The following is a 16,141-nucleotide window of genomic DNA, read 5'->3' on the forward strand; positions in this document are numbered from 1 at the left end:
AAAAAAAAAAATAGGAAAGGGCTACCAACATATTCCCATGGTTTGCTCAGGGTGGGGAGAGCGAATGATTTCTATTTCCTTGTTTAACTATTTTCTGAAGTTTATGTAGCAAAAGGATTATTTTTGAGATAAGAAAAAAATCAATAAAATTGTTTGTGTTTTAATAAAATTGTTATTCTTTAACATACTGGCTGGGCGAGGCAGCTCATGCCTATAATCCCAGTACTTTGGGAGGTCAAGGCAGGCAGATCACTTCAGTCCAGGAGTTCAAGACCAGCCTGGCCAACATAACAAAACAAGTCTCTAGAGAAAAGAAGAAAAAATTAGCCAGGTATGGTGGTGCACACCTGTGGTCCCAGCTACTTGAGAGGCTGAGGCAGGAGGATCACCTGAGCCCAAGAATTTCAGGTGGGATGAGTCATGAGCACACCACTGCACTCCAGCCTGGTTGACAGAGCAAGACCCTGTCTCAATAAAATAAAGACTGTCAATGGCTCCCTCTGCCCAGAAACCGGCTCTCTCATTTCTTCATGATTGCAAACCAGACCGCAGAACCTGGCTGCACCCCACCCCTGGTCTCAGGAGGCCAGGCCCCTCACTGCCCTGGGTGGGTCCAGGGGTCTGTGATCTCTGCACCCTGGTTCCTGCCATCCTCTCTTGGCGGAGTCTGCTCTCTGTCCCTGAAACCGTCTCTGCCACGCCAACTCCGGTTTGTCCTTCAGGATCTGTTTCTTTGCCTGTTTTTGGTTGTTGCTGTTGTTTTTTTTCTCCTTTTGAGACAAGAGTCTCACTCTGTTGCCAGGCTGGAGTGTAATGATGGCACAATCTTGGCTTATTGCAACCTCTGCCTCCTGGATTTACAGGCACACACCACCATGCCAGTTAATCTTTGTATTTTTAGTGGAGACGGGGTTTCACCATGTTGGCCAGGCTGGTCTCAAACTCCCGACCTCAGGTGATCCACACCCCCGCTCAGCCTCCCAAAGTGTTGGGATTACAGGCATGAACCACTGCGCCTGATCACCTTCAGGGTCTTGAGCAATCACCTCCCCTAAAAGCCTCCCTCCCTGTCCCCAATGGAGATGACAGCCCCCTCCTCTGTGGCTGTCCCCAGGCCAACCTCCCCCATCACCCACTCCGGGCCAGCTCTGAACCTTCTTGCCCCTGCTGTCTGTGAACTGAGTGCAATGGGCCCCATCTCAGGCCCTGGTGTCCTGACTATGCAGCCAGCAGGGAGCCCAGTGGGAGGTGAGAGGGAGATCCGAAGAGCGGGGCGGGTGTGTGTCCCCAGACCTCCCGAGAGGCTGCCCAGGGCCACTGGACCTCCCCTGAGGTCCCTCTCCAGGGCCTGGGGCTCCTCTCTGCACCTCTCTCTCTCTCTTTCCCCCCGGGTTCTGGGGCTCTCCTCCTCCTCTCCTGGGGGGCCAAGGTGTGCCATCAGCGTGGTCTCTTTGCAAATGGCCCCTTTATAGGCAGCCCCTTGAAGGATTCTACTTTGGGTGTCTGCTCTTTCCTGATGGGACCATGACTGACATATTTTTGGTGGGGAGGGGCAGGTGGCATGTCTGGTACACAGACATTTGTGTACACACAGGTCTGCATTTGTGTGCTGAGCAAATGCGTGGGTGGCAGAGACCTGGGCCTTGGGTTCCCTGCTCTTCTTGCTCTGCCCTCTGCCCCAGGGAGGGACCCCAGGACTCAGTCATGCCTTCAGCCTTGGTGCACAGAGGACCCCACGTCTTTGCCCTCCATGTCTGTGGCCTTGGCCATGGGCCCCTGGGCCAGGGTGTCCTGTCCACCCTTTTCCTCTGAGCTCGGCCCTGTGGCTCACCCTTACCCATGGGATGCCAGCAGATGTGACTATGGGGTTTGCTCCCTCAGCCATTGCCACTAGGACCAGGGCACGATGGCTCGCTGGAGGATGGGAGACTGTAGGGAAGAACCCGGTCCTCCCTGCATCCCCCGACATGAGAGTGTGCCGCCTTGCCAACCATCCCCCGAGCGGGCCATGCCGTTCATTGTGAGTTAGGCAGCATTATCATGGCAATGGATAACCAGTGCAGTGTGGGAGGGGGCAGACGTCAGCATTCCCCGCACTGGACAAATGAGGAGGCTGAGGTGGAGAGGGTCAGTGGCTTGCTGTAGTCACACAGTTGTAGGGGCATAGCCTGGGCCTGAGCCTTTGCTCTGGCTTCCAAAGCACCTGTCTCACAGACAAGAAAGAGCTGCCCTCCAGGGCCATCCTTGGAAGCTGGGCACCTATCCCAGCTGCAGGGCAAGGCTGGCTTTGGGAGGTTTTCCTCCTGCTTCTGAGCTCAGCTCTGAGCCCACGGGGCACCGACCCCTCTCAACTTCCCAGCCTCTACCTCCTTCCTCGCCCAAACCAAATACCACCCCTTTTAGGAAATCTTCCTGGCTCTTCCCAGTCAGGAATTCCCATTATTCCTGGACCTGCGGCTTTCCCCTGCTGCCCTGAGCCAGGTGAGCCCTCCACACCGAGTACCCTGTCAGCCTGTGAGCTCCCCGGTGGCTGGGGCTGGGCTTGGCTGGGCTCCTCCCTGTGCCCACACGGAGCTTGGCACAGAGCCCTGCACACAGTAGGCGCTTTATAGGTATGACTCCTCCTGCTTATGTGCTATTACCTCCACCATGATACCTTCAAGCAAGGGCATGGGAACTCAGGGTTCTTTGTCCCAGGACTAGTCAGCCAGGCGTTCCCAGACACTCGGGGCCAAGCCCTGCGCTCCCGGGAGGCCTGAGCTACCAGGCTGGGCATCCTGGCTGCTGAGGACCCAGCACCTCCCCACCTGCTGTTTCTCCTTGTTCCTCTTCGGACCCTGGACTCTCCCCAGGCACCTGCCCTCCTGCACACCAGCCCTTCCTGGCCAGCTGCCGGGTGTCCCCAAGGCAGGCGTCTCTCTTCTGTGTCTGCCCTTCTCCTGCACTCCCTATAAATAGCCCGTTTTCGCTCCTCAGTGAAAGGGAGCGGCGGGCTGAGAAGGCCTGGTCACCTCTCTGTCCCATGACCAGACTGTCATTGAGTTGCTGTGTGACCTTGGGCCGATTGGGGCCCTCCCTTGGCCTTCAGCCGCCAGTCCTGGATCCCGATCCTGGTCCCCGTTCCACTCCCCTGGGCCTGGCCTTGTAGTCTCCAGTGGTCTCTCATGCCCTCCAGGGACCCCTCACAAAGGATGGGGAGCTGCCCAGGGCTGGGAGTCCAGGCCTGGCCAGAAACCTTGGGTCAAACAGGGAAGAGCAGGTGACACAGCGTCCTGAGTAATGGCCCCCTTTGGAGGGATGAGTCACAGGGCACCCATGGAGCCCACCGGGGCATACACCCCCAGAGCAGGTCTCATACTCCCAGAACCCTGGTGGGGTAAACTGGGTGCAGGCGGCAGGACAGGGCTGACTAACCTGGAGGGGACAGATGAGCCCTCAGTTCTGTGGCCCCAGGCTTCTGCTCTAAGGAAGGTCCTAAAAGCTGGAGACAGCTACAGAGGAGAGGGGTGAGCTCCCCATCACCAAGGGCATGCAAACAGAGGCTGCCCCTGCTCCCACCCCCCACCGGCCCTTTTTTCCTCCCTCTTTGTCCCCCACTGGGTCAGGCTGAGCCTGGGTCCTTTCTTGGGGACCTGTCAGAGCCTGAGGACTGGCTTCCATCCCTCCGGTCCCTGTCCTGCAGTCTCCTGGGTTCCTCTTGCCTCTGGGACTTGGCTCCAGCTGCAGCCTCCTGCCTCCCTGAGTCTGTGCCAGAGTTCAGGTTAGGGGTGGGTCTACCCTTGATGGAGGGGCAGGGTGGGGGCTCAGCAGCCGGGACTTTAGAGAGGGGAGGGGGTGTCTAGGCAGGCAGGGAGGGGTGACAGGCGGTGCCAGCATCAGGCAGGTGTCCCACCCCAGGGGGGCTGAGTGGGAGGGAGGGGCCAGGGCGAGGCGTTCCTTTCCCTGCAGGCCCTCCCCCTGATCAGAAAGGCAATTCTGTGTGGGATGCAGGGCTGGGGGCAGTTTCCCTGGGGTGGGCACAAGACCCCTACTCAGCTGGCAAGTGGATTTGAGGGCCCGGGAGTGGAGTGTCTTCCTTAGCGTCTCACTCTGACTCCTGTAGGTGGGATGAGGGGCACCCCCTGCTCTCTGCAGCAGGAAGCCAGAGACTCTCTCCACCCTCCCCTGAGGATGCTGAACAAGCTGGTGCTGGTCCCACGTGGACTCCAGCCTCTCATTCACTCCGAACAGGGGCGCACACCAGGGCGGGCTGCCTGGAGGAGGGGTGGTGGGTGAGATGCATGTGGAGGGGGCTGCAGTGCAGGGTCTGGCTTCAGGCTCAGCATCCCAAGAGACTCCCGCAGAATCAGGGATCTCTGGGCACCTCCTATAGGTGGGGCTCTGGTCACAGCAGGGGAAACCACCCTCAGACAGACGCACCCTCCAACCACCCCAAACTCACACTCACTCACATGCAAACCCAAACCATCTGCTCACCCAGAACCTCACTCAAGAGCCTCTGGGTGTCCCAGCCCCACACACCACGTGAGCTGGGCTCCTGCCTGCCCTGTCCATACCGGCTCTCAGACACTCTCTAGTCCAGTGTGGGCTGCCCACCTCCCCAAGGGCTTCCACTCACACCCCTTGGTCCCACCACGCTCTGAGAGCACAGCGTGCCCCCACCCAAGACCAAAATCAACAAAATCACCCCCTAAAGGGGACACGAAAGAAACCTCAACTCTTCCCCTGAAACCCACAGTAAAAACCCAGGACAAACAAGCATTTGATTTTTTTCCTTTGCGGATTTTTTTTTTTTAAGTAGACATAGTCTTTTTATCTTTCTCATTTTACAGCAAACATTGCAAATATAGAAATATTTTTTTCTGTACAATAGAACGACTACAGTGTACACGGGGGCTGGGCTGGGGGACGTGCCTCCCCGCCCTCGGCCCTCCCAGCCACCCCGGCCGTCCACAGGCACAGTCTCCACCCACCCTGAGTCCAGCAGGGCGCCAGGACCTGTCCCGGAGGCCACTTGGCCGCCGGCATTCACTCCGCCCTCTGCGGTGGACTCCGGAGGCGGCAACGAAGAGACATACTGGACAGAGAATCCACAGAAAACCACGGACAGAGGAGATCACGCCAGGGGCCCCGAGGTGGCCACACCCCCCACAGACCGTGTTTTGTCTTTTTAAAAGAACTTGTCTTTTATTATATATTTTTTTAAAAAAAGGAAGAAAAGAAAGAGAGGAAAAGGCAGAGAAGACTCAAAAGAGAAAAGATAATGAAAAAAAATCCCCACCCCCACCCCCCATCCCTAAGACACAGTTTTCCGAAGTCCCTTGTGTGTGTGTGTGTGTGTGTGTGTGTGTGTGTACATGTGCTGCCCGGGGCGGCCACATGAGCTGGGTACGTGTCTCCCCGGTCTGTCCCTGCCCACGCCCCCACCTCGCCTCTGCAGGGCCCCCCACCCCCAGCGTTCACAGTTGCTGTAGTGTTGTGCGTGTGTTGGGTTTGGTGCTGAGTCTCTGGGTGGATCCTGCATCCTTTTTGGTCCAGTGGGCGTCGCGGGTCTGGGGGAAAGGGGTTGGGGGGGCTCAGGACTTGTGCTGGGCCGACACGCCCTTCCAATAGTCCAGGATGTCGTGCAGATCCTCATCTTTGGCGAACTGAACCTTCTTGCGCAGCGCGTGGCCGGCCGCCATGAACTCCTCCTCCTCCTTGTGCCGCCGGCGGCTCAGTCTGAAGCGCTCCCAGATGCTCTGGGAGGCGCGGCAGGTGTACTCGGGACTGGAGGAGTAGCTCAGGCTGTGATACTGCGGGGACAGCGGCGAGTAGGCCAGGTCGCGGGGCCGCGGCCGGGTCAGGGGATCCAGGATGGACGCCTTGCGCCCCAGACCCTCGTGGGCTGGCGGCGGCGGTGGCCCGGAAGGCGCGGGCGGCTCTGCCGGGTGCGGGCCGGGGTACGAGTGCCGGTGCTCGCCGTACTGGCGGCCCTTCTCGGCCTCGGCCCGGAGCGCGGCGGCCACGGGCGTCACTGTGAGGATGGCGTCGGCCGCGGCGGGGGAGCTCTTCTCGATGTACTTGGCCTCTGCGGCCGCGCCCTTGTGCACCCCGACGGCCTCGGCGCGGAAGGCGCGGGGACTTCGGGCAGAGCCCCCGGACGTCAAGGTGCCGGCGCGCGGGGGCCCGGGCGCCTCCAGGCTGTGATGCCGCTGCAGGCTGTGGCCGAAGGTGTCCTTGTAGGCGGGCGCCAGGAAGCCGTGCTTGGCGGCCAGCGGCTCGGACAGCAGCACCAGCGGCGGCGGCTCCGCGGCAGACGCCGGTCCCGCCTTGACGCCCTGGAACGAGGTGGCCTCGGACTTGAGCGCATCGATGCAGTTGTTGATGATCTGGTTGACCTTGTCTACCTCCTTGGCGATGGTGGAGATCTCGGCCACCGAGCTCTGGCTATCGGGGCCCGGCCGGCCCAGCTCGCCGTCCCTGCGGTCCGGAGGGTCCCCAGTGCGCACCTCCATGTAGCTGCCCTTGCTGGCCTTGGGCGTGTCGGCGCTCTCCACCAGCTTGTACGGCTCTACCTCGCCGGCCGCCGGCAGGTAGGGAATGCGTGTCACGGCCTCAGGGCCCAGCAGCGGGCCCTGGGACAGTGGGGCCAGGCCGGGCGCCTCCAGCTCTGGCCCATACTTGAGCTCAATGATGGTCTTCTTCAGGCTGCCGGCTGCGGCCGCCGAGGCGGCTTTCTTGTGCTTCTCCTCCTGGCGCCGCCGCCTGCGCAGGCAGTAGTAGACGGCGCCCAGCACCAGCACCATGCCGAAGAGGCAGCCCAGGATGGTCATGATGTAGTGGGTGGCCGTGGAGGGGCTGGGCACCGGACCGGGTGGACTGGGTAGCCGGGGCAGGCAGATGGTGAGGCAGGTGTGGTTGTGGCGCAGCCCGGCGCTGGTGGACACCACGCAGTAGGTGTAGTTGGTGAGCGTGAACAGGTTGGTCAGGCGGATCTCCTCCTGGGCCTTGGTCAGCCTGGACACAGTGGAGGACTTGCTGTTGTTGAAATGCTCCAGGGTGTACATCCGGTGGAACGGGCTGGGCAGCTGGACGGTGATGGTGGCCGAATTCTGCGTGAGTTGCTTGACCTTGATGAGGGGACGGGCCTCAGCCTGTGTGGCCAGAGTGGGCAGGGCCACCAGTGGCGTGGTGCCATCCCCAGAGAAGCACTCGTCTTCGGTGCAGGGTGCGTCACTGGGCTCTTGGGGAGGTGGGGGAGGCGGGGAACGGCCCGGCTGTGATCGCCCCGGCGCTGGGCGTGGGGGCCCGACCACCTCGGCCGCGTACGAGTCCTCAGTGCAGACCGACTGCAGTTTGCTGAGGATGCTACGGTGGCCGCGGCGGCCCTGGCCCAGGAGGTAGTAGCCGGAGTAGACGGGTGGCGATTCACACTGCATCCGGTCGTAGGCCTGAGTCGCGTTGGTGAAGGCGGCCAGCCAGCGCAGGAAGCCCAGCAGCTCGCAGGAGCAGTAGAAGGGGTTGCTGTAGAGCTCACACACCGACAGCTTGGCCAGGCCAGCGAAGGTGCCGCTGTTCAGCTGCTGGATGCGGTTCATGGACAGGTCGATGTTGACGATGTTGGGGCACTCCCAGAAGCTGCTGGCCATGACCACCTCGATGAGGTTAGCCTGCAGGTACAGGTACTCCAGCTTGCCCAGGCCGCGCAGCATGCCCTCTGTGAGGTTGCGCAGCCGGTTGTAGCCCAGCTGCAGCACCTGCAGGTTGAACTGGCCTGAGAAGGCGCCATCCTCGATGTAGCCTATCTCGTTCTTGGTGAGGTTGAGGTACGTGAGGTTGCCGAAGCGGCTGAGCGAGGCGTATTGCACACTGCGAATACGGTTCTCGTTAAGCCGCAGGTCCACGATGGTGTTGTTGATCTGCTGCGGGATGGCCTCATAGGGTGGCTGGTTCTGGCTGCAGATGGCCAGCCACACGAAGCCCTTGTCACCCTCGATCAGCCAGCAGTCCCCGCGGGCCAAGCCGCCTGCATGAAGCAGGGTGGCAGCGGCCACACACACCCACAGCGCGCCCCACCCGAGCCTGGCCATCGGGACCGCCCTGCAGGGAGCCCCCACTCAGCCTGCCCAGGGGGACCGGGTGGGGGGCCAGGCGGTGGCCCCCGAAGGAATGGAGGGGTGGGATGGGGAGGTGCCTGCACTCTCAGGGGTGTCCTGTCCCAAACTGCATGGCCACAAGGTGCAAGTGCAGGGAGGGAGGGTGCCTCCCTCACAGCCGGCCGCCTCTTGTCTTCCGCCCCAATCTTGCGGTGACCGGGGCCTCCTGCCCCATGGGCCTGGGTATCCTGATGGCTCCACTGGCTCCTCCTGCTCTGACAATCCTGCTGCAAGACAAAAGAGGAGGCAGCAGTCAGGGGACCTCTGGCATCTCATAGCGGTGACTTCCAAACATGGCCTGAGTCCCTGCTCCACTGAGCCCCTGAGCCTCTTCTGTAAAACATAGAACAGAAGCCCCTTCCTCAGAAGCCCCTAGGAGTTCCTGAGATGGGCCAGAATAATGGAGGAAATGCTCCAACCTCTGGTGGAGGGGCCTTCTCAGCTCCCTGGCCTCAGCTTCCTCATCTGCAAACTGGATGGGGCACTACCTGCTCGGCTGGGCTCCAAGGTACTGATGGCCCAGAATTGAGACCCCTGCAGTCCATTTCACTCTCGGCGCAAGCCTGGTTGGATGAGGAAACTGAGGCAGGGGACTGGGACCTAAAGTCACTTGGCGGAGTAACAGGGCTTCTCCTGCTGGCTGGCTGGCTGCAGCCAAGGACATGCATGTGCAGGCCCTCGCTGGGCTCTGTCCCTGTTGCCTGGTGTTTCTGCTCCCGGGAGGCCCAGCTGCAATGCCCCAGGAGTTGCCTGCAGGAGCTGACCTGCACACCTGCCAGGAGTCCACAGAATCCTTCCAGGGTGCCGGCTCTTCTCCAGCCCTCTAGGGGGGAGACACTGGGAGATATTCTGGCCTGTCTGGGGACTTGCACCTGCCAAGGTCTTGGTCTGAGCTCGCTTGCCCTGTGTCCCCGGCATACCGTGCCCCTTCTGGGCCTCAGTTTCCCCAAATGAGCTGGCTGGATGGTCTCTGAGGGTGTCTACCTTGCACTGTACTTGGCACTGTCCGAACCTCACCTTGGTGGAGCGTGGCTGCCTCCCTTCTGGAAGGAAGAGAGCCGGTTGCTCTGCTGAGCATTCCTGGGCTCTGCATATCCTCCCCGGGCTGGGAGACAGACTGCTCCGAGGTCCCTTGGGGAGTTGGATGCCCCTCCCACCATCCTCCCCACCACCGTATGGAGTCCTTTTCTTTATCCCTCAGCTTCCACAGGACCCTGATTTTCTCTAGGCAGGATGGTGCCTCATCCATCTCTCTGGTGTCTCCTGAGCCCGCACACAGATGATGTGGCAATCAAGTCATAGGGGAGGGAGCCCCAGGCAGGAAGGACCCTGCAGACAGGGCTGGAGGTGCTGGGCTCCTGCTCCCCAGCAGACACCCTCCCCCACCATCCTCGAGGCAGGGGAACCCTTGATGTGCAGCCTTACCTCTCGGCCGCCTGTGTTTGCCCTGAAGGATAGAGAAATGGGTGTGTGTTTGCTTGTTAATGTGTGGATTTACAGCCGGCCCCTGTCACCGTGCCGTGGCCTGGCAGGCAGCCAGCTGGGTGTATTTCACTGATATTGACGTTTGCAACTAGTCTGCACTGAAGCGGTTTAAATTAGAGAAAAAAAATATAATGATGTGAAATGGGTTTTTTCCTCTCTTTGGAAACTTCATAAAGAACAATTTTGTTCCGGCTCCTGGAGAAGAGTCTATTTCTGATTTAAAGAGAGGGAGAAGTCAGAGGGTATGAGGGCTGCAGCTAGGTCCTAGCAGGCCCTGGGGGGCTAACCCAGGGCTTGGCCTGGAGAGGCCAGGGAACGCCCAGCTCAGCTCAGCTGGGCAGGATCTGACTAGGCCCACTCAGAAATGGCTCTGGGGGCAGCTTGGCTGGGGAAAATGGGGTCCCGACGTGGTCTGATTGGATGTGAAATCCACCATCATGGGAGTCAGCGCTGTCTTGGTCACCGTCATGCAGTGTGCCGTGTGCACCTGCCTGCCCGCGCCCATGCCAGCCCCTCCATACCTCCCCACCATCCTTCCACCATGCCCAACCTGTGCCAATGCTGGGATTTAGCTCTCCCAGGCCTCTTGGGGGCCCAGGTCTCAGGCAGGGGTGCGTGCTGGTCGGGGGAGGGTTGAGGGCATGGAGCCGACGGTGTGGGGCTGATGTCGTCTGGCTGTGCCCAGCCTCCGGAAGGGCGGGCCTGACCAGCAGCCACACAGGAAGCGTGTAGGAGGTGTGGTGCCTCAGCCCCAATCGTAATCACCTTTAATCTTTTGCTCAAAATAACCCAAAGTCAAGGTAAGGAGGATTATGGAGCCTAAAAGCCCTTATCGCAGGCACAGATAGGAGGCTGGGCCCAGCAGCTGAGGGCTGGAGGGCTGCGTGCACATGGGGTTCATGTGTGTGTGTTTGTGTGCATGTGTGTTGTGGACGCATATATGCCATGTCCACCCACACGTTTGGTACCCGTGAGCCCTCGCATGTGTGTGCCAGGCCATCTGCATGTGTATGTGCACAGGTGTGTGTGCACACAGCAGGTATTTGTGTACATGAGTGCACAGGCCATGCTCATTGGGGCACTGGGCAGAGCAGCTGTCACTGAGGGCACGCTGTCTGGGAAGCAGCCCTGGGGCCCTGGTATGTCTGAGGCTGGGTGGAGGCAGGTGTGGGTGGCACAGGTGCAGCTCCGAGCCCCCCAGATCTTCACACATGCATGGGGGTCTGCATGTCTGGCATGCTGCATGTACACAGGAAACACGCTCTAAGTGTGCACTGGTGGCCAACACTGCCAGGGTTTGGCTGGGCACCAGACCCTCTCCCCCTTCCTCACTCACCTGATTCCTCCCCTGCCAGCCCTTTCCTTGCCACCATGTCCCAGTCCTCCCATTGTGAGTCCAGGAATCTATGCTTCAGGCTCCTTGGGAGGGGTGCTGGGAACACAGGCTGACCTCTCCACCTGACTCTGAGCCCTGCTCCATCGGGCTGGGCAGCCTGTGTGATGAGGGAGGCAGGCTGTCCCCAGCCCAGTGTCCAGCCCCACTTTCCTGCTCTGCCTCTGCTCTAGAGTCCAGGTAAACAGGAGCCTGGGGCCTGCAGAGGCTTGGGGATTCCTCCCAGCCTGACCTCGCTGCCAAGTCTGCCTGGCAGAGAGATCTTCAGGGTGTGTGGGCAGGACTCCCCAGTGTGGCCAGTACCCTGCCAGTGAGAAAGGGTGGGCCTGCTGCCTCTTAGGAGGAGCCCCCCAGCTTTTTTTATGAGATGAGTCTTGCTCTGTCATCCAGGCTGGAGTGCAGTGGCGCAATCTTGGCTCACTGCAACCTCCACCTCCTGGGTTCGAGCGATTCTCCTGTCTCAGCCTCCCGAGTAGCTGGGATTACAGGTGCCCGCCATCACACCCAGCTAATTTTTGTACTTTTAGTAGAGATGGTGTTTCACCATATTGGTCAGGCTGGTTTTGAACCCCTGACCTCAAGTAATCCACCCGCCTCAGCCTCCCACAATGCTGGGATGATAGGTGTGAGCCACTGCGCCCGGCTGAGGGACCCCAAAGTGTTCATTCTGCAGCTCGCTTTATGGCAGGGAAACTGAGGCTCAGAGGGAAAAGGACTTGTCCAAGGTCACACTGTGAGTCAGCCCTGTGTGGCCTCCTGTTGGGGGCTGGGGGGACAGGCTGGACAGGTCTGCACTAGAAGGGGTTTGAGAGGCACCCCTGGGTCTGGGAGCCCCCAGGGGCAGAGGCTGTGGCCCTGACACAGGAAACAGGGAACCACCTAGGAAGGTTCTGCGTAAAGCACAGGCCCTCCCAAGGCCCTTTCCAGCTGGGCTCGCTCACTGTCATTCTTGATGCCCCCCAGCCTGTGCCCTCACTGATCCACACTCACACCTCACTGATCCACACTCACAGTGCACACCTGGCTCCAGCCCTGTCCTCCGCAGCACACCTGTAGCCTCAGACCCAGGACCTTGCGTGGATGTGGACCATAAGGCCCCAGGGAGGCTGGCAAGCCCACAGCCCCTCCTCAGCCTGAAAGGCACTCCCCTTCTCCACAGACTGTCTGCATCTGCTCCCGGGGCCTGGCCTCCTGCCTCAGGGAGACAGAGGCCGTACCCGCCCTGGAATGGGCACCCCCTGGGTCTCTCTGATACCTCCAGCCCTCTGCAACACCAAGAAAGTCCACGCAGCTTTCTTGGATGGCACAGAGGTTCTGTACTTGCACCATCCAACAGGGTGGCCACGGGTCCCATGTGGCTCTGGAGTGCTGGAAACGGGGTTGTGGTTGCTATTTTGGAACTCATAGTTCTAGAACCTTCCATAAAACAAACTTGACCTGCATACCCTCTGGCCTCTGACTCATCGTGGCAGGTTTTCTTGGAAGGATTGCCAGCGGTTTCCATCCCCCTCCTCACCTCCTCTTCCATCCTCAGCCCTGCCCTGTCCAGCGTCCCCCCTTGGGGTCTCTGAGCCGCTCCTCAGCAAGGTCACTGTTGACCTCTACCCTGCAGTGCCCAGCCTCTCGGCAGCCCTTGGCACAGACAGCTGCCGGCTCCCTCCTGCAGCCCTTTTGGCTCTGGCATCCCAGCCACCACCCTCTCCATCCAAGCTCCTTCACCTTCACCCTGACTCTACCTGTCCCAGGCCAGGCTGGGTCCTCAGTGCCTCTTCCCCCAAGCACACCCAGGGGGTCTTGTTCCCTGTGGTCTTGTCTCCGTGCGGCTGACTCCCGATCAATCTCAACTTGAAGATTCTTCCCCCTGGCGTCTAAGTGGCTGCTCCCAGCTCCTGCTCCAGCTGGCATCTCCCTGCCTCAGCATTCACCGCATTCTTCCACTGAAAGTCGAGGCTGCACCCTACACTCCTCTCTTACCTCCCCCAACACCTGGTCCAACCACTCCACCTGCAGAAGCTTCTGGAATCACTCCACTTCCACCATGACCGCCCTGGTCCAAAACGCCCAAACCCACCTCCAGTGGCGACAACACTCACGGCTCCACCTCATCTCCTGGCACCCCCAGTCCACTCTCCCTCTACGGCTGGAAGGAGCCTCACTAATTACCAAGCCGGCCCATCCTCATGCAGCCCTAAGGACATCCAGTCCTCCGTGCAGAGAGGAGAATCCGGCCTCCAAACGCCATCTCCACCAATTGGCCTCTGCTCCTTCTCACTCCCCTTCCCCTGATGCCCATCCCCTTCCTGGCTAAAGACCCTGCACCAGCCGCTCCTGTGCCTGGGAAGCTCCAGCTCCCTCCTATCATTCACTCCGAGAGGCAGAAGCTCTTCCCGCTCTGCACTCTGAACTCACTCTCAGCCCCCCACATATTTTAAATCCTGGCACTTCTCTCTCCCGATGTTCTGCTTGGTTCTTGACTTTTAATTCATGGTGGAGCTCCTCCTGCTGCCGCAAGAGCAGGAGCTGTGCATCCTGGTCACTGCTGTGGCATCCCAGAGCCAGCTCAGTGCCCGGCAGCCAGGACTGGATGCTCAGACCACATTGCACACAGGCTGGGATGCGTCAGGTCTGTTTTCTCTTTTGTCCAATGAGAGTAAAGACTCCCAAGGGGCTTATGGTTACTCACAAATGTTAGCTTTTTTTTTTTTTTTAAAGGGATGGGTCACACTCTGTTGCCCTGGGTGGAGTGCAGTGATACAATTATAGCTCACTGCAGCCTTGACCTCCTGGACTCAAGCCATCCCCCTGCCTCAGCCTCCCAAAGCACTGGGATTATAGGTGTGTGCCACCACACCCGGCCATCCTTTTCAATGTTTGATCAAGCCTGTAGGAGCTGTTATCCCCTCGGGAAGGAGATGAGGTGCCCACAGGCGATTCTGCATCTCAGCTTTGGGCCATGCCACGCCACCTCTCACCTGGTCTGGCAGCCAGGACTGGACACTCAGGCCACATTGCACATATCCGGTGGGGTCAGGAGTGCACGTCCCCACCAGCTTCAGTGTCTGACACCCCCCACCCAGATGGAGAGAGGCCTCCATGTGTCTGGCCCTGGGCAGCCACAAGAGCAGCACAGGCCACGTCACAGGACACAGACCATGGAGACCATGCCTCCATGGTCCAGGTGGGAAGCCCCCCGAGTGAAAGGAGTTGCCAAGGTCCCATGGGCTAGTTGGGGACATGGGCTCCCAGAACCACTGTGTTCACGCATAGCCTCTGCCGAGTCTGCTCAGCGCCCAGGATGCGTCGCACTGAGACCTTGGCTATCTTGGGGACATCTGCCCTGCCCAGGCCTCCTGGACCTCCATCTTGAGACAGCTCTGTCTTGCACAGCCAGGGCCTGTGGGGAGCTGGAAGAGGTGGCCGGCACATCCTATCCACAGCAAGTGCTGATTAGGGTATAGACACAAAAGCCAGGAGAACAGAGAAAGGAATCAGGCTTCAGGCCAGGCGGCCCGGGAAATGTGCTGAGTTCTGGACCCAACTGGAGGGTGAGAAAGGGTGGGAACCGCCGGTGGCTTCTGGAAACAGGAGCACTCCTGGGACCCGGTTGCTAAAGAGTTGTCCAACAAGCTGTGATACAACAAGCTGTGGTCTCCCGCCTGCCGTGCCCCTGAAACCTGGAGCAGGAGAGCCCATGTCCGCCTCCTGACCTTGCTCTGTCCACTCAAGATGGGTTGCCAGGCACTGGACATTTAGGAGCCATGGGGACCCTGAAGGGCTTACAGACCAGAGTGGGGCCTGCAGGGAAAAAGGAGGCCTGGCCAGAGCTAGGGAGGTGTGCAGGGTGGCAGGTAACCAGGCAGGGCTTTGCCAGGAGCTACTGCTCGAAGGGCCCCAGCGGATGAGTAGGAGTTTGTTAGGGAAGGAGGGTAACAGGTATCCCAGGCAGAGGGGGTGTGTTTGAGGTATAAAGGCAGGACGCCCCTCCAGGGAGTGTGGGGTGCCCAGGGTGAGGGTAGTGGTGGGCAATGCCGGGTGGGAGGTGGGGCTGCAGGGGTAGCGGGGCCAGGTGGAGTGGCCTGAGAGCTGGGAGAGGAGCCTGTGCTTCCACCAGCTCATCCCCACTCCCTGGGCTTCTCTTCTCAGAAGGGGTGGGAGGGAGGAGAGAGTGTGGCATTGCTCCCTGAGAACCCTCTCCTGGGAGACCCTCTCCCCTCTGAGTACCAGAGTTGCTGGGAGAGCTGTCCAAAGCAGGAGAGGCCAGGCATCCAGCCAGAGCCAAAGTCCCAGGTCATCTCCAATTCCTGTCTCCAGGCCTCAGTTTCCCCCATCCTAACATGAAATCGTCGAACCAGGTGCCTCCAAGACTCTTGGGATTGTATCTGGGGCCTGGTGTTTCCCTGGCTGGAGCCCTCATGATGTCTCACAATCACACTCACATAGCCACACACAGTGCCCCTGCAGAGAGCACCCATTACCCAGGGGACGGTAGGGGCTGTGTGTGAGTCAGGCACCGAGTTCCTTCCGCAGCCTGTGTCATTGCTAATGAAATTAAAAAATATGGTGGTTTCAGGCTTTTAAACTTCTTACGACTGGATTTGCATAATCACAGCAGCCGTGCTGGGACGGACATGCATCTGTCTAAAAATATTGCTCCTCTCCTCGATCATCGAAACCAGACCAGAGGCCAGGGCTGGTCTGGGGCTGGGGCCAGGACTGGACAGATTCTGCTGATGGAGCGAACTTTCCAGCTCCAGGGGGAAATGGCAGAGGGCCAGGCACGAGGGGGAGGCAGGGAGATGGGTAGAAAGCTATAGATCGATAACTTTTCATCGTTCCAATGTTTTGCCGACAGATCATGTTTACTGCGAGTGTCTGCCTGTCTCTGCAGCTTGGCTCTTGTCAGGACCTGTCTCCCTGGGCTCTAACGCAGAGCCCATGGGGGAGTGATGGGTGTCTCAGGTCGGTTGGGTCTTGAGCCACAAGGCCTGCCATGGTGACCTGGCCCAGCTAGGAGCAGGTGGGGGGCCCACCAGTCCACCTGCTTTCAGGGGGCACAGAACCATAATGGGCCAGGAGAAGTGTTAGCTCTGCCATGCACCTGCTGGGTGACCTTGGGCATGCCACT

The 16,141-nt window shown here is 59.8% G+C and overlaps 1 protein-coding gene across 8 annotated transcripts in view; it reads right to left on the minus strand.

Annotated features, from left to right (window-relative positions):
- Positions 1-4,761: 4,761 nt before the first annotated feature.
- Positions 4,762-16,141, minus strand: part of ELFN1 (extracellular leucine rich repeat and fibronectin type III domain containing 1) — an 81,078-nt gene continuing 69,698 nt past the window's right edge. For 6 of the 8 annotated variants that reach the window (XM_078364053.1, XM_035289718.3, XM_035289723.3 and 3 more), the window contains one exon: positions 4,762-8,365. In XM_078364053.1, coding sequence (XP_078220179.1) covers positions 5,577-8,072 — 2,496 coding nt within the window. In that variant the 5' untranslated portion in view covers positions 8,073-8,365 and the 3' untranslated portion in view covers positions 4,762-5,576. The remainder of the gene's footprint in view (positions 8,366-16,141) is intronic. The other 2 variants (XM_078364045.1, XM_035289728.3) reach the window with 1 other exon arrangement.

This window comes from Callithrix jacchus, chromosome 2 (genome assembly GCF_049354715.1).
Source record: "Callithrix jacchus isolate 240 chromosome 2, calJac240_pri, whole genome shotgun sequence".
NCBI lineage: Eukaryota > Metazoa > Chordata > Mammalia > Primates > Cebidae > Callithrix > Callithrix jacchus.